Raw genomic sequence first — 23832 nt, 5'->3', positions numbered from 1 at the left:
ATATAGGGCATTTCGGAATAAGATCTCAAGATCATTCACGTGTTTTATTTTACAAAATACCTTCTGGAATCCTTATGATTCGTAATAGTGTCATGTTTCTAAAAGATTCAGATGAAAGTACAGGCACATAAAATAGCTGTGCTAGTAAATGTAACTATAAGCGTTAATTTTTTTTTTGCTTCTACCCACATACACAAAGCTGTAAAAGATCAAGTCTCAAAAGTATATAATATTAGTAACACGTACAGTGTGCTAGTGACCTAATATGATATACATTGGGTCAGCAAATTCCACATGGGTTGAGAGTGAAGTAGGACTACCTGAACATCTGGCATTTCGATTATTGGCCTATCAAAGTGATCAATGCTCGTATGCATAAAGCTACTTAAGTTAAGATTTGTTCCGAACGGACGGTTTTTTCTTCATGTCCTACGATAAATTAGTATTACGATTGGATATCTTAACTTAAGTAGCTTTATACATACGGGCTCAAGTCTTCAATATAAGGAACCTACTTCCATAGGTCTATACAAAAAACAATGCCAACAATAACAACTTGTTAGCCTTTAATGTGTTTTCTGCATTTATTTCAATCGTTCATCATTAATTTCTTCGTCTGTTGTCCGGGTGAAACGTTTCAGATTTTTCCTCAACTCCGTGTAGTTTTTATAAAGGGACATAATAGATATAAGAAGATGTGGTATGAGTGCCAATGAGACAACTCTCCATCCAAGTCAAAATTTATAAAAGTAAACCATTATAGGTCAAAGTACGGTCTTCAACACGGAGCCTTGGCTCACACCGAACAGCAAGCTATGAAGGGCCCCAAAAATTGCTGGTGTAAAACCATTCAAACGGGAAAACCAACCGTCTAATCTATATAAAAAACGAGAAACGAGAAAACACTTATGAACCACATCAACAAACGACAACTACTGAACATCAGATTCCTTGCTTGTATACTTATCTTTAGTTAAGATTTCCCTTGGTATTTTAGGGAATTCTTATACAAAGAAACTGTCTTAAAAGCTGATCTTTTCTAGTCCTTGACAGTTGCACTTGTTGTCTTCACAACAATAAGCGCACCTTGTAATCAATTCATATTTCCAAGTCAAAAGGATCTACGACATATTAATCTCAAGTCAATCTAAAGAGAAGAAACATTAATATCTCAGCTCTTATATTAAAAATTCTCGATTCCGTTTTTAATAATCTTGAAGGATGTATACATTGTATGGTAACTTTATGGGGGGATTGTTAACCACATCAACAAACGACAACTACTGAACATAAGATTCCTGACTTAAGACAGGTGCTAACAATTGCAGCGGGTTTAAACGTTTTAATGGTACTAAACCAAACTTATCCGAAACAATAGTGTAACATCACAACATAGAAAGACACACTATAAATATCAATTGAAATGGCTTAACTCAATCAAAAGACATATTAACACCAGTGAACATACACTGAACAAATAAATTTGATCTATGATACAATGTAGATACTAAATGAATAAACTAAGGGGAGAATAATAAAAGTAACATGTTATACCTCTGTGAAATGTTAAACAATTTAAGAAAAACAATATGATTGATCAAAAATATCAGCCATTTGCAATTACTTTAAACACAGGTAAATAAAAATAATTTTGTTGTTAGGTTTACAAAATAAATATTTTTGATGTTCATAGAACGAAGAAGTGAAAATTTATAGTAATACCAAACACTTATCAAAGCTGGTATATACATTTGTAGAACAGATATAACTCTGAATAACATTAAATAACAAAAAAGCATTACAATTAGTATCAACAGGTCAAATAAACAAGAAAGTACGATTTGAGAGTACTCGCAGTTACTGACAGCTAGTTAAAAGCCAAAAACAATTAACAATAAAAAAAAATCATGCATCAGAGACTAAAATCAACTAAAACACATCCCAGGGATTTAGTATTTTAACGTCATAGACAGTCAAAGAAGACATGACTTGTGCAATGCCAAAAATAAATGTATCGACAGGCAGTAGGGTAGTTAGGAGTTAACATCTTTACACCACTTCTAACCGTGTATTAAAATAAACCACGCCTACAAATCCAATATTAAGTATACAGGGTCTCCACACGGTGGCTTTTAACCAATAATATTCCTAGAAATGTATAGGATGTAAGATATACACGTCTAAATATGTTTGTCAACTTTACGACAGACGTTCTCCATCTGTGGCTTTACAGGGCTAACACCATACATATACTTCGTCTGAAATTTAGCCCAATAATGTTAGATCTGCACATTTGCGTTAGCAAGTTTTTGTTCTTCCCTCAACGGTATTTGAACCCCTGCATCTGGGACATCGTGGCAACACAACCTGCACTCTGTCAAACGCCCTAAGCCAATCGACCAGCTACTAGAATGTAAACGATTCCCGTGACCCCAATGTTTCTTTTTCTTTTCTGAAAGCACATTACAAGAGCTATCTTCTCATATTTTATCGTAAAAATCTGTCTTTAAGTTTTCTTTTTATCACAAAATTGAGTTTCCATGCATAATATATACAAAATCTGACAATTTTGCACAACCTGTAGCGTGAAAAAAGCCCATTGACCTATACTTTTTATCATATCATCATGCAAACAATATTTTGTCAAATTATTTAGTAAATTCTATCCATTTAAATTTAGAATCCCCATCTACCTTAAATGTAAATAAAGTAGAAAATGCAACGAACTATACATCTTTATCGTTGCGTCTTCCTTTCGTTTAAAATAGATTGATTTAAATTGAGAATGGAAATGGGGAATGTGTCAAAGAGACAACAACCCGACCATAGAGCAGACAACAGCCGAAGGCCACCAATGGGTCTTCAACGCAGCGAGAAAATCCAGCACCCGGAGTCGTCCTTCTGCTGGCCCCTAAACAAATATGTATACTAGTTCAGTGATAATGGACGTCATACTAAACTCCAAATTATACACAAGAAACTAAAATTAAAAATGATATAAGACTAACAAAGGCCAGAGGCTCCTGACTTGGGACAGGCGCAAAATGCGGCGGGGTTAAACATGTTTTTTGAGATCTCAACCCTCCCCCTATACCTCTAGCCAATGTAGAAAAAACAAACGTACAACAGTACGCACAGTAAAACTCAGTATAAGAGAAGTCCGAGTCCGATGTCAGAATAGGTATACCGCCATCTTGGATTGTGAGATAGCAGGACACAACCGGTCTAGTTATTTGTTCAATCTGCAAATTATGAGGCAGATTGGAAATTAATATGTAAGACTGTTTATTTGCAAAACACCATTTTGCGGAGACTGTGTGATGTAAAGCAATTACATAACTAGATCAAACAATGCTTAAAACTTGGTTTTTTTTTTTACGAATTTAGAGATTAAATAATATCATGATAGGGAAGTCTAATCAGATAATTTTTCACATTCTTAGAAGTTTAGAACTTCTGTTCATTCCGCAGAATGCAGAGCAGGTTGTTTGGGAGATTTTCGGCCGCTTTGTCAAATAGTTTTCCCCGTAAATTGCAGTACAAAAATTTGTTCTGTTGATGTTATTGTAGTGCGCATACGTGATTGTTGTATACGAATCGCATTCTCTGACCGTAGAGATCGGGTCCTAAATATCATTAGAAATACAGATTCTACCACAGAATTTCGTGCAATGCGATTTAATGGTTTAATTACAAAAACAGTTTACAGGAAATCAATATGTAAAAGGTGCACTTGTACTTTTGCTTCCTCGTAACAGGTCTTCGTAGCTATGAATGGACCAACCAATACACATGCAGAATAAGGAAAATGAGACCATCGGTATTCCATTTCGGAACATGTCAAATACTAAAATTTATTTTGAAAATAAGATTACAATATTCCATCATGATCATCATGGTTTTAATTGCGAATTTTATTTTCAGTAGTAGAATATATACATAAAAGGTATTCTCTGAATTGGTTACTAATAATTTACTTAAACTAGATCAAAGTGTATCGTGTTATTAAATTCAATTGCATATAATTTGTGTCCTGTTCTGTTATATAGATACAATGGATAAGCGTGGATTCTTGAAAAAGAAACCATGAGCCCGGAGGGCGAATGGTTTGTTTTTCATGAATCTACGCTTATCCATTGTATCTATAACTTAAACTATTGTGTTAATTTCTTTTCAAAATTAAAGCCTTTTCTTAATTAGAAGGTATTGTAAGTGAGTTTAAATAACCATGTTATCGTGTCCAACGATGCATTGATAAATCTCAGATCACAATTAATTGGTTAACAAAATACAAATATAACACTTCTACCTTTAAAGATCTTTATATTACCAGGCATATGAATATTATCTGTTTATACAAAATAAGACATATTCGAAATTATTTCTAATAAAATTGAAAATGGAAATGGGGAACGTGTCAAAGAGACAACAACCCGCCCAAAAAGCATATATAAAGTATATATAATAAGTATGTTATCGAAACTTTTCTAACACTCTAGGCACATCACGATTTTCTCGCATAGGAATTTGCGAACAAACCTTTGTAAAATTACGTAGTAAAACAGATGAAATCATACTATATTTATAAAACAATAATTGACAAATAGAATGTTATCATTTTTGTTTCAAACATGTGAAATAGCCGATAATAATATATAAAAAAACGGTAAAACTCGCTATTATTACAAAAATATCCGCTATAACTTGCAAAATTAGAAAAAAACAAGGATAGCTTAAGAATTGGAACAACAGAGAGAATGCAGGGATTCGAACCTAAACCGACAAATCCCGATCTTTAACGCATTGATTTTAACCATGCTAACCTCGCGGCTACCAACTCATACTATACGACTGCCTATTGGGTCTATATAAAGGTACAAGCCCTGTGTGTCCTATGAACCGATGTATATCAGATGTTCATTTAAATATATAAAATAAACATCTATAGTGTAACCCATTGGTAGCCGAGATGTTTCGTCGGTGTGTTGATGTCAGTCACACATAACAGATTTCAAGGAAGGGTTCGATTCCCAGTGAAGGCATATAAAAATTACAAAAATTAAAGGTAAGTTTTTAAATTAATTCCATTAGTGAACAGAAATCAGTAAATTAGCCAATTCAAACTTAATGAAATTAGGCACACAAAGGAAACAATTGAATATAATTTGGTGAGTCAATTTCAGCGGCAGATTTAGGAAGCGTTGATTCTAGAAAAAGAATCCACGGTAAATGAATAGGCTGACGTCACCACAATGGTTTAATAAATTCAGATATCACGGTGCGCTGTAGCATTATGTTGAATTTGGTTATAAGGGAGTTTTATGAGACTCGAATTCATTGGTGGTTACTGAACCATTAGTTCTGACGTAATGATCCTTTCTGAATCTGGATCCAACAGGAGGCAACAGACAATCTAAAGAAATTTAAAAATCAAAAGAAATTGTCAATTTTACACTATTGTTAGGGAGCATGCGGTCTACTTTTGATCCTTTGGATGGATGTGTTGTACATTTAGTTTAACTAACAAAAGTGGCGTTTGCCGTAAAGGACGTTAATTTTGTGTGACTGAACTACAGAAGCACATGGCGACCACATTGTTGAAAATCAGAATCCTTTTTTGAATGTGAATCTATTATAAATTTATATATTTGACGACAATTGATTTTTAATAGTTTGGGGCTTCTTACAACATGAAAGTAATAAATAGTAAAAACGTCAAACTCGTCGTATCGTCTGCTCACCAATGTCTTTAAATATGCTCAAAGAACTGAAAACTAAGAACAGAAACAATTCACGGACTTCCAAGATGTCGATGATTAAAAGACTGCTAAAAGGAAATATTTGTAATTGTATTTTTAGTTTGATAAAAATCGACCCAGTCAACCATAAATGTTGATTTTTATCATTTTGAATAACGGAGTTGATCTTTTGAAAAATGTCAGTTTTAAATATCGATAAGAATCAATAGACTGAATGAAGATGGCATCGTTTTGTAAATTGACTACGTTAATCTCAACGCCAGGTAAACTGTTAACGTTAATTAAGGCTTGTTACACGGTAATTACATTGTGATCGATTTCTGACATTTTTATTCATGTCTATTCCGTCATTTTCCATTAATTACACTGATGATGACACGCGCTACATTGTTAACTATTCCTACTAAACAAATGCGGTTTAACACAGATACAACCATTAAATAAATTGACTGGTACTTTTTTGTTTTAAGGAATACAACTGTTTAATTGTATTACCATGATTGTATTGATGAAGATGTTTCAAATCCCGCTTCATTTTTGAAAAAAAAATGTAAAATTAAAATAAACAAAAGCCCGCTTCATAATTTTGTTTTAAAGAAAACCAATTAGTAAATTAAGATTGACAAATCCTTCATTTCTGACAATGTTTCATAATAGTCTCAAAATTAATATACATGTTTTCCAATCAAATGCACAATGTACATAAAAAACAGAAAATAAAACCTAAACAAACACAAACCTAATATCAAATCATATGTTATATCATAGAAAACAAATTAAGTATATATGTGAAGGCTGAACGGCGACCTATAGTACCTACAATGTAACACCGACGTCGTTTTGGTCTCTGGTGGATAGTTGACTGAATGGCAATGTGGTATACAACGCCAGATACCAAAGGAACATCCAAACTCATTAGTCGAAAAAAACTGACAACGCCATGGAAAAAAAACGAAAAACGACCAAAAGACAAACAACAGTATACAAAACACAACACAGAAAAACCAAAGATCACCAAAGGCTGAGCAACACGAACCCCGCCTAAAACCGGGTGTGTTCTCATGTGCTATTTAAAGGTAAGCAGATCCTACATAATGTCAAAATAAACCAGCCAAACAAACTTCTTGCACAATACAAACATGGCTAAAGTCTGGTGGAGATCGACTGTCTAGAAGTAGACCTATTCAAGGACAGAGACAAACATTATCTAGTAACGTCACTAGTGGAGCAGAAACTGCTTACCCTTCCGGAACACCTGTGTTCAACATCAATGTTTATGGTGTTCGCATTGCATAATTCAACAAGATATGAACTACTGATTTAGAAAAGGCATATGAACATGTTGCGGGGTTAAATTAGTTTTTTGGAAAGCATCCTTACCCTAACGATCTCGATCAAAGAAAAAACGAAACGATAATGACAGAACGTACTATAAAGTAGTCTATTTTTTAACTTTTTGTAAGATATTCGGAATCCTCTTGTTTTATCCATGTGGTGTCATCAAAACTTTTGCCTGCTTAACCCTACTTTTCTTTTCACAATTTATTACATATAGCTTAAAACCTATTTTTGAAAATCTTATAAAATCTTTGTTATTTTTTCATACTTTTTGAAAGAAAAAAGGTGCCAATGTTAAATGTATGGTAAATCTAGAGAGAATCATTTCCCGCCAAATTACAAAGGTTTATGTTTCAAAAACAAGGACACGCACCTTTCATTTATTTCTGCCTTTTTATCTTCGTATTCTATGCAATATCAATTTAAAGCAGTCTTGTAAAAAGCTCGTTATTTTGAAACAGAGCAGCGAACACCATTAAAACATATTTGACTCTATATAACCTGCAATATAGACCACAAAAACACAGTTACCCACTAATGATAAACAATACGATACTTTAAAATGCGGCAGAAAATCAAAGCAAGATCAGAGTACATAATCTGCTGATTTGACGTCATTACGTTCTACATACCAGCAGCATTACTTTGGAGTAGATTTAAATGTCAAAGGAGAAGCCAAGAAGGAAAAGTTTGAATATACAAAGATATACACGAAACCCGTATTGCCTATTCCTTGCCCACACATTGCAATCAGAAATGAAATTAATACACAAACATAACACAATATAACGAGTTATTTTTCAGACTACATTTTTCTATACATTTTAACGATAAAACTAGCATGCAATACGTTTAAAGATATCATCAATATTTTATTATAAAATTAAAATAAGATAAGATTGAGGTGTAACCGGTAATTGACTGACAAATGTTCTTCGCTTTTGTTTTACGTAAAACCCCTTTAAAATACCTATGAATATTAGTAACATGTACATAATCTTATAGGCGATTAATCATGCATAGCAGAAGACGCCTACAGTCATATAAACCCAAAAATCAGGTTCAGAAAAAAAGAGTAATTCTAGAAATGTTTGGCTCCTCAGAGGTGTACATGATGAACAGTAACAGTACATCCTTAATTTACCATGAAAATATAGGACGCTTGACTAAAAATAAGCAACCTTCTTATCATACTCTCTTGAAATTTCAAAATAAAAGACCCTCTCCCTAAAATTGAAAATAAGACTTTTATAAGTTTTGTGCATGCGAAGCGCTTTTATGTACTTACCTTCATTAGGAATGCATGAGCCCAAAACTTTGAAAGCCAATGGTTTATAAATAATTTAGGAGCTATGTAACCAAATGTCCATAAAATGAGAAGCCAAATTCATTTAGGGTAATCTTTGCCGAGGGAGTAGAAATCTTTGTTTCTTACTATTTTCAAAATTTATCAACGAATGATAAAAAAAGGTATGTTCTAAATCATGTGAGTGTTGAAAGCACTGACTACTTGCTGAGCATACTCACGAGGACAATTCAATCTGAGATTCCCCAACTTCACGATGCTAATAACACTTTCAAAATTAATGAATTTCAAAAGTAGTAAACCTAACATGAGGTGTAACCTTTTACCTCTATAAGTAAACCAACTAATTTTCGATAGCGATTTATTTTCTCGACTTTCGCGAGTAAATATATAACACGAATCTTAATAATTTGGTTAACAGTATTTCCCTTTTCAAAGATAAGCGTTCCATACATTTACACAACTTCCGTCGAATGTATAAGTTAAAATAAAAAAAAATATAAAATAGATTTCAAAAATCGTTTGGCTTGTTCGACCACCAATTTAAGTGCAAAGCAATTTCGTCTTTTTCGTCGGATTGTTGTAAGTTATAGTTTGCAAAAATTAGTTGGTTTACAGTAAGCATGTGTTATAACCACAATCATGCTTTTGTTTACAATCATGATATCTCCGAATGAAATTGAGCCTCTGAGATCGCCCCCAGTTTTTGATGGGGTTCGTGTTTCTCAGTCTTTAGTTTTCTATGTAGTGTATAAAGACTGTTGTTTATTTTTTTCGTCGTTTTTCGTTGTTTTTCGTCGTTTTTCGTTGTTTTGCAATGATTTTGTCGGTCTTCATTGATTAATGAGTTTTGATTATACCTTAGGTATCTTAAACATTTTTAAAACTTTTATTTTGCATCACCATTTGCTTAAAATTTTAAATTTAAAAATTGTAAGTCAAAATCGAAAATCACCGGAGAGACATTGCTATTAATGGATAAACTGTAAGACAGTACACGATAATGACTCTCCAGTGATTTTGAAGTTTGACTTGTAATTTTTGCATCCGAAACTAAAACAAAATTAACTGTTTCGTGTTGACACAAAACAAAGTCTCTACATAAGGACAATTCTCATTTTATGAGCTTATTCTATTTGGCGTGTAATTGTTTTCAACTGAGACCGTAACGGGCGCTCCAAGGATTGCGTCTTACACTATTAAAGCTGATAGTATTGTGTGTTCTATGGTCCCATAGCGACATGATTTCAATGGAAGAACTTTCTATACTTATAGATAACTTATGCGTTATTGTAAACAATTCAATGAAAGAAATAAAAATTTTCCCAGACTGTAAGAGGTTCCATACGAGATCATTTCATCTTAAAATTGTTTTCCTTAGCTGGTGTCACTAGTGGAGCAAGAACGGTTTACCTACATCGAGTAATGTTGGGGTTCAACAGTAATTAGCTGTATACATTGTAGGTAGTGTTTGTTGATTGTTCATTTCCCTCGTCTACTTTATTACTAAAGTATTTATAAGTTATTAATTTTTTACCATGGTACTGTGCCCTTGAATTTTTAGATTTTTTTTTTATCTTCCCTTTGACATTTTCTTAATTTGTTTATTAAATAAAACTAGTGACATTTTGACGGGATTGACTCGAAGCACTTTAGTTTATTTATGTGTCCCTAGACATGGCATTATGCACACAAAATATAAATCTTACTATAGATCATGTTTTACTTCTTAACTCGGTCGATTTGTTAGCAAAACAGTAGGATGATATTTTTTTCCGTGAATAACCATTTACTACCAAATGTCAAGGTAAATGGGTCCGTTATTGTGGACAATACATTTTAAGATATAATCACATGAAAATTTACACAAAGACGTATACCATTAAATCATTCCTTTATTGCGCCACTAATGATTAAAATCAGTAGAATGTTTTGAATAAATGATCCATATCAGTAGAAAGCTTTGAATAAAAATAAATAAAATAAAAAACTTCCAACCGTTTCTTTGTTAGAAATGACTGTGTAGCTTCCACTGTCTACACGGGACATCCTACAATCAATGTTTGAAAGGAATGGAAATACTGTCATAAAACCGACAATTTTATTCTTTTTTGGTTGATACTTGTTTCTCTTGAATGGTGAAATTTTTGTAAATAGCAGTGTTCGTTGTGAACTCTAAGGGTACAGTTATCGTCATCATAGCTAAGTTGCCATTGTAATTGAACCAGGAAGGAAAACGATAATTTTGAAATCTTAATTGAAGTATGAAGTAAGAATGTCAATTGATTGGTTGTTGTTTGCTTATCATTCAGAGGCCAATATTAATTGCCAACTAAGGCCAAGAAGTAATTAACAATAAATTATTTTCCAGTTCATGCGTTATGTCTTACTTCTTGTTATAACTTATCAACGATTTTAATAGAAGTAACACGACGGGTACCTTATGTGGAGCAGGATCTGCTTACCCTTCCGGATCATCCGATATCATTTGTTTTTGGTTGGGTTCATATTACTCAGCTAGTCCTTAGTTGTTTATGTAGTGTTTTGTAGACTAATGTTTGTTCCAACGACTTGTTCCTTTATACATATGAGGATAATTTCATACAGAAGCTTATTAGGAAGAATGAAAAGAAGCTAGCATTATACTTTAAGGATGTTCGCTACTCTGTTTCAAAATAACAAGCTTTTTTAACGATTGTTATAAATTGATAGTATATAAATAAAGGAGCTAAAAAAGCAGAAAAAAATGAAGGGTCAGTGTGTTTGTTTTCGAGATATAAGCCATTGAAAATTTGGCGGGAAATAATTCTCTCTAGACGTTTCATACATTTAACATTGGCACCCTTTTTCTTTAAAAAATTATGAAAAAATAACACGGATTTTATAGCATTTTCAAATATGGCTTTTTAAACTATATGTAATAAATTTATGAAAAGAAAAGTAGGGGTTAGCGGGGAAAAGTTTTTAATGGCAGTACATGGATAAAACCAGAGGATTCCGAATATCTGTCAAAAATTCAAAACAAGAGGAGCGAACATCCTTAACTTCACTTTCCGCTATATAGTTGATGTCCTTTCACTAAATAATTCCAAGTTTGGTGACTACATGTATGTTGAACGCATCTATCCCATCGAACTTGAAATCAAAGATACAACAGATACAGTTGACCCAGACCCATATCTTGACTATCATCTAGAAATTGACAATGAGGGTCCGTTGATAACAAATCTATACGACAAAAGAGAGAGGATTTCAGCTTCCCAATTGTGCACTTTTCATTTCTGTGTAGCAACATCCAGCAGCGGCAGCATACGAACTATCTATCTCCCAGTTGATACGATATTCCAGCGTTTATATTTGATTCGAGCGTCACGAGTCTTTTGTAGGCGAAACGCGCATCTGGCTTACAAAATTTCAATCCTGGTATCTAAGATGCGTTTATTTACTACTTTGATTTCCGTGACGGAGGATTGCTGCTCAGAAGGAATCTATTAAACCAAGAGCTCGAAGTGGAAAGGTTGACATCACGAGTTGTTTGACCGTTGTGGAATATCTGTATCTATTATCGTCCTTTCCTACGCCTATATCACCCTGCTCACTCACTTCGTAATTCTCGTATCACGGCTTTGAGACGAGAGCAGGCATTATCAGCAACGTCACAATGTCTGAGGAGAAGTTATCATCGACATCACAATGTGTGATGAGACGTTATCAAGCTTGCTTTCGTCAAGCGTAAAACTGTCAAAGGGAGGGGAAAAAACCAGTAATAGAACGATAAACAGATAATCGGGTTTTCTACGTATAGATATCGTAAAATATCAGCCCGCTCGACACAATGTGAACCTTCTAAGCTCTTTCGCTGCGCTCACTCGCCAAAAAGGTTCACATTGTGGCTCGCGGCTGATATTTTACGATATCAATGGGGAGGGAAACCGATAATCTAATTTACTTATCGTAACCATAAAATCCCGTCCTCTTTTCCTCGAACGTAACCTATCAAATAAGACTTACATAAGCAACACGACAGGTGCCACATGTTGAACAGGATCCGCTCACCCTTTCGAAGCACCAGAAAACACCCCCGGTTTGTGGGGTTCGTGTTTCTTTTCGTCGTTATGTGTTTTTTTGTCATGGTTTTATTGTTTTTGATACCCCTTTAGTAACCTCTTTCTTTAATTTATGTGTGGGTGTATTCGGAGACTAATACATATAATTGATTGGTTGATTTTTGGTGTTTTATCGCCACTTTTAAGCACCGCTTTTGGGCTATTTCGTGGCGACCAGTTTTTATTGGTGGAGGAAGCCGGAGTGCCCGGAGAAAACCACCAACCTTCGATAGGAAAACTGACAATCGTAGTCAATTAAGATTGGGGTCGAGTGCATCCACACGAGCGGGGTTCGATCTCACAACCTCAGTGTTGACTGGCTAGTGATTACAGTAGTAACTACTTAGACCACTCGGCCACCGAGGCCCCACTAATACATATAGGATTGCTACGTATATTGCATAAGATATCATGCCCACTCGCGTTTTTAGATTTTAATGTTAAATAAACAGACTGAGTGTAATATGTGTCAACAACCTATTTTGTCATATATATATGTGTGTATATTTCATTCACATCATAATGAACATGGCCGGACGAGCGGACGAAAAAGCGGAAGCACAACCCGGAATACATGATGCCTCCTACTGTTGTAGGTGGGACAGGAAAATTGGTTACGACAGACTAATAAAGATAAATGACATTTTGCATGTATAATTGTTACTTTTATTCAATCATCTTTTTAAAAAAATATATTTTTTTCTCAAATAATTTTATATGAATTATTCAAAATTAAAATTTTTCAAGGAAAAAATAATATAAGGAATAGATAATCAATTTGCAATTTTTATTAAAAACTAGGAAATCGACAAAATGTATTGAGTTGATGATCTTTATAGCATATTTGTTTCTGGTTTAAACTGATTAAAACAATTACCAATTTCAATTTATTGATTTTTTTAAAAACGTTTAAAGTATAATTGTTTGGCTGCTGTTTATTTAACGTCCAGTGGCCAATAGTTTATGCATATTTAGAACAAGAACAAATTATCAATCATTCTAATAGTTCCGGTATTCAAAAAGGGTCGTCCGATATTGTAAACCGGACAATTTGACTGCTAATTGAAGACACATGGCATGAGTCTGTTATATGGTCAGAGATTTTCCATTGCAACAGGCCATCTACAGACCTTCAAAGAATGGTTGCAATTGTACTTTAACGTGTAGAGAGCGTGGTTCTTTTCCATCACGCGGCATTGAATTTAAGCGATGGAAGGAGGTTGTTGCGTAAATTTATACATCTACATGTAGCACAGGCAAACTAACACCCTTAACGCGCGGAAGCTTGGTCCAATGTCTATACCTTGAGATACCCTAGGATACATTAGGGTTAACAAAATAAACAGCGATATTCATACCATATTTGTCACTTGATAGATTAACAAGTATTTCGAAGCCAAGAATTCTACAACAGTTGTGTTCATACAGATTAACCCTTCAACTTTTAAGTGTTGAATAAAACATTCCGTTCGTGCACTTCTCAAAATAACCGCCATTCGTTTATCTAGCCGTGTCAAACTTTTACATTATTTTCATGACAAATTGTTATTTTGAGCGAACATATGGCAGAGTGTATTGACTGATGTTAGAAGTCCATTATTATGCAAGTGCGCAAGCTCAGATGTAGGTTAAGGACCATAATGTATCCAAATAAGGTGAAGTTTATGTTATTTCTAAATATGGATAGTATGTTCTGTTGATTCTTTAAAAGACATGCAACACTCAGTTTAACAGTCTCAAGCTGAAAAAGTTATATATTTTTTTTTTGCATGAAAGTAATATTCTTTGACAGCCCAAGTTGATACCGCCATTTTTATTATGCTCCGCCTACGATAGGAGAGGGGCATTTTTAGCGTCCGTCCGTCAGTCCCGTTCCAAATTAAAGTTTTGGTTTAAGGTAGGTTTAGGTTTTGGTTGTTTAAGGTAGTTTGTGCTCACATAAACATGCAATTTAGTACGCATGTACATTATGAAGTTTAATATGACAAATAAGAGTTTTGACCCAGATTTCCCTGTTTACTAAACACAGAAATGTGATAGTGCGAGCGGGTCATATGGTGTCCTATACACAAACACTTGCTAGATCAAGGGATACGTTTTTATAATTTCTTTTACCAAAAATACATTAGAAATATTTCCCTAATGAAACCTGGATTCAAGTGATAAGGTTCTAAATGAAATTCCACTGTACATTCTGGTCTCCTCCACTTTATTTATATTACGTAAAAGGTTGCACTCTCTTGCAAACGGAACTATAGTTAACTGACATACAAGTGGTAGGTTTAGCTAGCTTTGTCTTACTCACCATTTTCTTCCGAAAATGCATGTACCAAGTCAAGAATCTTACAGTTGTTTTCTAGTTGTTCCGTTGGTTGATATAGTCAAGCGTTTGGTTTTTTCAGTTTCTATGGAGTTTCCTTTTTTAATTTACTTTGGAGTTCGGTTATTACAGTTTTAGCAATGGGTTTCTGTTGAAGCTGAGGTTCATCGAACAATGACTGTGTTGCATGACTAACAGATTCGATTCTTCATAATTAATATCAATTAAAATGGTTGTAACTTGTAATAAAAAAAGACGAAATATTGTTTGGCGTGGCCTAATGACAAATTCGTGTAATAGTAATAATAAAGCTGTTAGAGATTTTATTATCAGTATTTCAAGACATCTTTTAATTGAAAATTGTCATATATTCTATCATAAAGACGCCCGTAACAAAGGCATATCGAACGGAAATAAATAATCTCTAGCTAGAAGCGTCACGTGATAGACGATATGTGATTGAGACGATTCGTTTTTTAACATTTTACAACCATTTTAGCACAATACGAACAGTTCCACTTCAAATCAACCTCAAGGAAATTTATTTCATAAATGATCTCAGTCAGTGTGGTTGTTGTGACAATAAAATTGATGTGCATACAAAGAAAATAAATGGCATCAGTTATTTATTGTAAAATCCGTATCCTTTTAAAGCTTTAATAACTTAAATTCCGAGAAAACAACATTTGAATGCACCTACAAAAAACAAACGTGCATCTTTTCAGCAGAAATGATATTTTCCTCATCTCGAACTTCGAAGGAGTGAGAATGGATTTACATTAAAGCATCAATCATGAAATTCTCAGTTAATGAATTAAAAAAGTACTAAGAAACTTAAGTTTTAACTTCCTATGAAAATTTATACCTTAGATGAAATCGGCTATTCTTTTCATGATCCTCTTTGGTCCTTACGTGTTACGTTATTTAAGGAATTATACCAGTATTGTATTTGAAGAGTTTCCACCGTCAAGTCCAAAGCTTTATAAGGGTCTAGATCTGGAAGGGGACGGGTCGATATTGTTTAATTTCTTCAGCCAATTGTCTATTCTTATTTTTTTGTTGCCCATTATCCTCTATTATTCTTAAATTTGTTGACCCATTATTTTGAAACTGTATAGTTATATAAAACAACTGCAATTATAAATTACCGACCTCCCCCCCCCAAAAAAAAAAATAACAGACAAATAAACATATTAAAAAACAAAAACAAAACAAAACAAATCAAAACAAAACAAAAAAACAACAAAAAACAAAATCAAAAACAACCAAACATACAAACATCAAAACAACAAGAAACAAGAACAACCCAGAAAAAACCCATATTATATAATAGTAGCATATAAATACCAAGAGAAGGCCATGTATAATTTAGTAGACTTAAAATGATAGTTTATAACGCAAATACAAGTCCCATAACAACTTTATTATACAGGAGCATGAGTTTTGAACCTGTTTTTGTAATGATGAACACATAATATATGATATCTTTTCATTATCTTGCAAGATATAATAGTCTTCTGTTGAATATTGCACGATTATGTTTTATATGAAATCTGACCTAATTGTAGTTGATTTTTCCTGCACTGCAAAAGAAAACAGTCACATCTTCAATTTAAATGCAGGACTACCACAATTGGTTCTTCTCGGAATTTTGGGTCTTCCTAATAGCTTTTTCAATGAGGGTAATAACAGCTGTGTGTATTATGTACAATATACGTACATGTACATTGTTGGAAATTAAAACAATAGTTTCAAAAGATTTAGAAAAAGTAGGAAGAAAAGAACGCTTCTCCTGTTTTGTAGATAGTATGTGCAAATAAAGATTTGGGTACACTAAGGGTAAATATTGGCCCTAAAATTCTGTATATAGCTGCCAAAAAGCAAAAGCCAATTTTTAAGTCGACCGGGTGTCGAATCATCAACTTCGAACCGAGTACGAAACCACCGAGGCAGTAAAATCTAAATAGAAACCGGATGACGTAAAATGGTCGACTTACCGTATCTCAAAATATATTTTTATTTTAAAACAAGGCAATTTATTCTGTAGCATTATATGCAGTTGTGGATTGATTTGTCAGGAAATATGATTTTTTTCTTTTGTTTTTATTGATATTCTCAATTATTCTGTCAGATGATTCGAATTCTTACTCCTTAGAGACATGTTATAGCATGTTTCAATGCCGAACCGATTTTACTAAAGCTTCGATGCTTCATAATCGGAAACGTAGAAATAAAACTTTCAAAAGATCCAGACTTGAAATAGGAAGCGTTATTGCTTATTGTTGTATCTAATTTCTAAGCCTTTAATTACAAGATTCGGATTCCGTATTGTTTGTAATTGAAGAAAATAACCTTAATAAGAAGACCATATCAAAGAAATAATGGTCGGACAATAACTAGGCATGATAATAATATCTATGATACTTATAACCTTAAGTAAATACTGCATGATCAAAATGCTTAAGGATATCCAAAAAACCCGAATACAAACAGAATAATTATACGGTTGAAAATTCATGAATAGATATATTGCGGTCGTATTCATTTGTTCGAACACTTCTGTAATTGCTTTGGTGTGTTCTACGTGAAATAACACTCATTTGAACACGTACATGTACCTAATAACTTAGAATCTTGATGTATCATTCTGTATTCTTTATTTTTCCAGTCGTTTTTCTTTAGTTGTTATTTGTTTGCCTATTATACTTTATTCTATACATTTAAGCCTTACCCTTATTATCTATTTTCTTTAATTTTTGCCCGCTTTTCTCTATTCTTTATTCTTTTAGTCCATTTTTCTTTATTTGGTAAGCCACTTTTGAGTATGTATTTAATGAAAGTGCAAATAAGATGGAATTCGAAATAAAGTCACTTAAAATTAAATGTCTTTCTCATGATTTTTTACGTAGTTTTTTTTTATCAAAAAAGGATTTTCTTTTACTCTTCGTGGAAATGCTATACTGATTTTACATTTTTAATGTTCGGACATTCTGCTCCGCGTGTAGCACAGCCACCAGTAATACCAACCTTTAACACAATTCAAAAAGTACGCAGTACTGTATTACCATTTTATAGAACAGATAACTCGAAGCGTGTTGTCAAATCTAAACTTCATTTCAAATCATGTCAACTTAGACGGAGGTTCATATGCAAATTGGTTTTAAAAAAATTTCTTCATTTTTTTTTGTACTCAAATGATAAATTTATTTATGTTTAACATTTTAACAAAAGTTCAAAAATGTTGGCGTACAATTGTTGTACATACAAATAAAACTCGATATGAGAGTCTTGATGGCGGGTCCATCATTTCTGTATTCTTTAATTCTTTTAGGTAATTTTTCTCTATTCTTTATATCTGATGCCAATTATTCTCTATTCTTTATATTTTAACATCCCATTATTTTCTATTTTCTCTGTTCCTTATTTTTTTTGCATTTTATTCTTCACTTTTTGCCCAGCATTCTATATTCTATAAACCCCATCCAGACCCTCCGATATTCTAGCTGGTTCCAACCTTATGTTTATAACGCGTTATTAATTCGCCATTTCCGAGAATAAAAAGGATTATGGGTAATTTTTGGTGAAATTCCATTATTTGGACAACACAACGTTTTTGGTGTATGCTTTTTAAAACATTTCCCAGAATACATCAGGATCGGAAACAGCGAATTGTGCCTAGTTATTATCTTCAGCATGGTGAATGCATTAGTCGTTTTCAGGGCTACATGTACATGTACAACTTATATTTCAATTGCATTTTAAGAAAATAAAACTACCAAGCGATACATACCTTGTTTTTTCGTATTTGCCTGGAAATATTTCTGACCTTAATCAATTGAGATTTCTCTATATCAATGTCGTATTTTGTTTATCCAGACAGAATTAAAAATTTGGTGTATGTAATTATACCATTAATCAGACAAAAAAATCACATGCAAGAATAATGACGCATTACACAGTTGAAGAATATTGCACGTTATAATCATTTAAACCAATGTGTCCAACTCTGCTCAATCAAGGGTTAATAAGTTGTAGTCGTACATTGATTCAAAAAATCAAGGATACACTCAGCCTAATTATTGAAAGTAACCGAAAATTAATTTAAGAATGTCGCAAATAGGATTGAATTTGATTTTAAAAATGTATGTAGACATTCGCACATAATTTTTAAATTTAGTTAAAATGTATACCTTTACTCCAAAATAGCAATAATTTAAAAGTCAGAAAAGCCGTTTCACATTTGATATTTACTAATCATCTTTTTTTTTTAATCAGAAATAGTCTATTTCGTTGACTCTCATGGAATAGAAATGGGAAATAGAATTCATGTCATGACGTCAATATGCGCACATGAAAACACAAAATACAAAGGAAAACGCTTGTATTGCTGTTCTTCAACCCGAAGAAAACCCTTCTTCCCCTCACAAAAATTAATATATACAAAATATTTTAAAACTTACCTGTAAATCCAATTAAATTACTAAAAGCTTACCTGTAAATCCTAATGTACAACTTATTAAGATGACAACTTGCAAAATATATCTTCCCATTGTTAGAGTAAAAAAATCACAGTTCTGTAGAATGTAAATGTCCAGTAAAAATAAGTTTTCTTAAATTTTGTTGACTTCAGTTGTATATTTTCAAATGCATAATGTACTGTGTTCGAAAAACGATAATTTTAAGCAAATTTATTCAGTAAAATGTCGCCCCCGCTGCTTCTAGTACTATAATACACCTTTATCTCTCACTAATGATTTAATAAAATTATTGTACTTTATTTAATTGGTTACATTTAAGCGTAATAAAAGGAGTGACTTCCAATCTGATTGGCATTGCTGCTGATGTAAAACCAATTTTCATTGGTCGTCTTTGTTTAATCTCGGAGGAAACGTAGTTTGACGTGATTTTTACAGCATAGGTAAATCGCTACTTGAATTTTATGTAGGATGTTATCGAATTGCAAATCCTCCCTTTTTTAACTTTAATTTCGTAACTGTGAAGAAATCTATGACTAGCATAAATCAATTCTTTATTACATAGCGCGGAAAATATGTCGTTCATTAGGAAATTAATGTATGAGCATTTTTATTGGATTTGACGGATTGCAGAAATATTCCAGATAATTTGAAACCACATGACCTTTGAGAGAAACTTAATTGTTAGAAATACACTTAGTGTCTTCTAGGAAGCGTCGCATTATTAAATGAACGCACTTGAGACTTTGTAAATTTCAAGTTATATATATATTTTTTAATTATGACGTCTCGTGGGCCGTCAAAGGAGCAGTCCAAAAGTGACACCCTTATTTATGGCACATTAAGCGTTTAAAAAATGTTCAAGTTGAAATTCTTGTATGAAATAAACATCTCTATGCGTCAATGTACGAAAGCCGGTTAATGTCGGGGTGTTGTTTTACTTTTAGTTATTTTAAGACTTAGCGAACTCGTATAACGACTATGTAAATTCACAATGTAAAATCAAAAACAAGAGGAGCAAACATCCTTTATATCTGAAAATAAAGAAAAACATACAATTACGTCCAACACGTTGCTTATGTTAAACACGATTACACACATTTACGCGGGAATTGTTCATGTATGCATACTATTTTAATGTTTAAACCATTATCATTTAAATGAACTTCTTGAAGTATGATACTCAAAATTTAAAGACAAAAATTTTAATTATTGGTAAACATTAATGACTATGCCATCATCAAATTGTCAACATTCTATTTCTTTCCATTTATTTAAAGGGCCATTAGCTACGAGATATAAAAAAAACCCACATTATATATTTTAAAATATGTTTTGTTTTGTTCAATCATTAATGAAAGTGAAATAGTAAAATAATAATTCGCTTTTGGCAGCCAGTTTGGTTCAATTTTGTCAAAATACACTAAGAAACATCGCTGATGAAGTATTTACTTGCAAGTGAATAATTCGACCTCATTGAATCCGTATTCATGTGACCTTCTATTTAACCCATTTGTTAGAGACGGTTGACGCATGAACTAGGCGTGTTCAGCTATTAAAAGGAAAATAATCTCAACATTGAAAGTGAAACAAGGGTAAACCATTTGGTTGACTGATTCGATCCACAAAAAAACTTATTCTTATACAGGATGATTACTAAGTAACATATTTGTTTAATCTATAATATGAAATCAAACAGACCTAGACAAATCCAATTGCACATGTTCGCTATATTTATATCTATATTTATATTTATATCAGGTTATATTACCGTCGACAGTCTTCGGAGGTCACCTCGATAGTTAATTAGATGGGATCTAGACTAAAATACACACGAAATGCGGATGCATATTATCGAGTCCATGCAGTGTTAATTGTTCGTCTTTGACTTTTTGTAAGTTGAATATACGTTTAAGTAGGTTTTAAATCAACTATGAGAATTTGAGTCAAATCGGTGAACATGATTTTGACAGCTAATGTCCCTTTAAAGGTGAAATGTGAGAAAAAGGAGGATTTTGAAAATGAATAACTTGGCTAACTAAGAACTGAAAATAAATGATTTTACACAAGACAAAATGAAAATGAATATTCTGCAACATGAAAAGCAGGATAGTTGAGGATACAAATGCGTACAAAAGTGATAAAAATAAGCATGCGTAACAACAGATGAAAATAAAAGATTAATCCAGAAAAAATTCTAAAGAAAATGTATGAACAATCTTGCACTACATATATTCTGAATTTCAATACTGATGATTTAACAGTAAACATGTTTGGAAGAAAACGCAATTACACGCTGAAAGAACGATTCCATATGTAAGCTTTAAGACTCTGGTGTATGTACTCAACACAAGGCACACAGGGGAGGCGGGGAATCTGTATAAAAGATATTGGATTTTTAAGTTCGATAATGCCAAGATCTTTTTCTTTCTTTCATAATTATTTTTTTGTTGTTTGGGGAGGGGGGTTGAGCACAATCGTTAATTTTTAGTAATTTTATTTCTTATTCTGACGAGGCCTTTATTCAGCAAATTTTGTTGAGTTATCTCCGTCCCCTGGTGGTATTATATTTTTACCTCATATGTCCCGAAATTCCTACGTCACACGAAAATTCAAGTTTGACCTGTGTAGTTGCAGGTCCTTGTAAGGCAAATATTGAGGCAAAATACAAGCCTCAATTATGATTATATAGATATGTCGGTTATATTTTGAAAAGAGTCAAACTAGAGGATCCCTCAACCGGTTCTTACGTATGATTCGACAACCGTACGTACCTTTCGTCAAATTGTTAAAAAGCTCTATAAGAATCTACACCCAGTTATTTTAGCATATCGTGAAACTAGTCTAAAAATAATTATAATATGACGTCCTATTATCGTCAACCAGTATAATCACAATATATCTACCTTTAGCGCAAACGCAGTAATACACAAAAACGGCTGTTCCGCGTTACGACCAACTTATTTATACTACCAGATATTCTCAATTTTCTACATCAAAACCCCAAGTTTACGTAGGCCAAGATTCAGATACAATATATTTATCTCTATTCTACAGCAAAATAAACAAATCAGTCCATTTCAATTTATTTTTCATAGTAAAATTTTTATAAAACGAAAATTCCGCGAAATGATGTTATTGTCTTGGCATGGCAACGAAACAAGGTGACGTCACAAGTATGTTTTCGAAAACAAAAAATCAAATGTAAATACCGGGCGTTTTAAAGCTTCTTGTACGCCTCAGAACGAATCAAAATTACATTGGAAGAAAATATATCAGTGAAAAATGCGATTAAAATAAAAATATTCATTGAATTATATAATATTACTAATATTATCAAAATTAGGTATAACGGAACAGTCAAAACAATATCGTATGTATAGGGATTTCACGGTTAACAAAATTACCGAATTTGTCCTATTAGAATCGAAATTATTCATGGCAGCCGCTAACGCTCAGGGTAAAATAATCGAATATAAATGCCCAACCCATGGTTAAATGAAAACAAATCTACGGCTGCCATGAATAATTTCTTACATAAACAATGTACTTTTCGAAAATTCATAATCCACTTAGGTTTTAGAATATACAAATGCATGATATTATTTTGACGCGACGTATCGTACTTTCAATATTGTTATTACTTCAACACTGATCTGCGCAGGTCAATATATGATATATGATATTTCTATATCGTTTGGTAATCAAAGAAGTTCAATGGCCTTTTATATAAAAAATATTTTTTACATTTGTTGCAATCGACTATCGTGATTTCTTACTGAAATAAAAACTGATAATTTTAGATGTGAAATAAATCCAGTAATGCATTCATCTCGCGTCATACAACAATTAATGGGTGTCACTGTAGTACATGACGATGCAAAAATTAAAACGAAACGAAGACGCAAAGATAAAGACAAATTTAAAGTTCATTGCATTTTCTACTCTATTTACTTTAAAAGTCAATGTAATAAAAAAAGAAAATTCAAATATTAAAAAAGTATTCAACTCGTGACCAAAATACAATAATAAATACTATTTTTCTCTGTTCTTTAGTTTTTGCCCATTTATTCTCTAATCCGTAAACCCAATCCAAAGCCTGATATTTCTCCACTCAAGATAAAATCTTTTTAATTTCAATATGCGAATATCAACTAACGTGAATGGAGAAACGTAACGACAAACAGAGGGGAAAATAGTGGGACCAGAAAGGTCCTTTAATATTTAACTTGTCACATTGGGACGAAAAATCCAATTATGTATACATTCAAAACTAAAAACCAAAATGTAAAATGTACAATTTTAACTTTGCATAGTTATATAGTCAAACAATTGTTTTGTTAACTGTAGACAGTGTTGGTGGCTTTAAAACATAATGCTTTTTAGTGCTTAGAATGCTTTTAATAATGCCTTGCTCCAGATGCTATAATGTTTTATGCTATAATTACTTTACTTGGATGCACATTTATTCATCAAATGGGGTTGATGGCATAATTACACGAAATTAATAACATAACACAATGACAAC

General features: G+C 32.8%; 1 protein-coding gene across 1 annotated transcript in view; it reads right to left on the bottom strand.

The window, feature by feature from the left end:
- Window positions 1-19583, bottom strand: part of LOC127721558 (uncharacterized) — a 41999-nt gene extending 22416 nt beyond the window's left edge. Inside the window, exon 1 of the mRNA XM_052228320.1 lies at window positions 19322-19583. Within this exon, the coding sequence (XP_052084280.1) occupies window positions 19322-19379 (58 nt within the window). The 5' untranslated portion in view covers window positions 19380-19583. The remainder of the gene's footprint in view (window positions 1-19321) is intronic.
- Window positions 19584-23832: the final 4249 nt, after the last annotated feature.

Source organism: Mytilus californianus, unplaced genomic scaffold (genome assembly GCF_021869535.1).
Source record: "Mytilus californianus isolate M0D057914Y unplaced genomic scaffold, xbMytCali1.0.p SCAF_12, whole genome shotgun sequence".
In the NCBI taxonomy this organism is placed as follows: Eukaryota; Metazoa; Mollusca; class Bivalvia; order Mytilida; family Mytilidae; genus Mytilus; species Mytilus californianus.
This window is presented reverse-complemented; position numbering and strand designations above follow the sequence as displayed.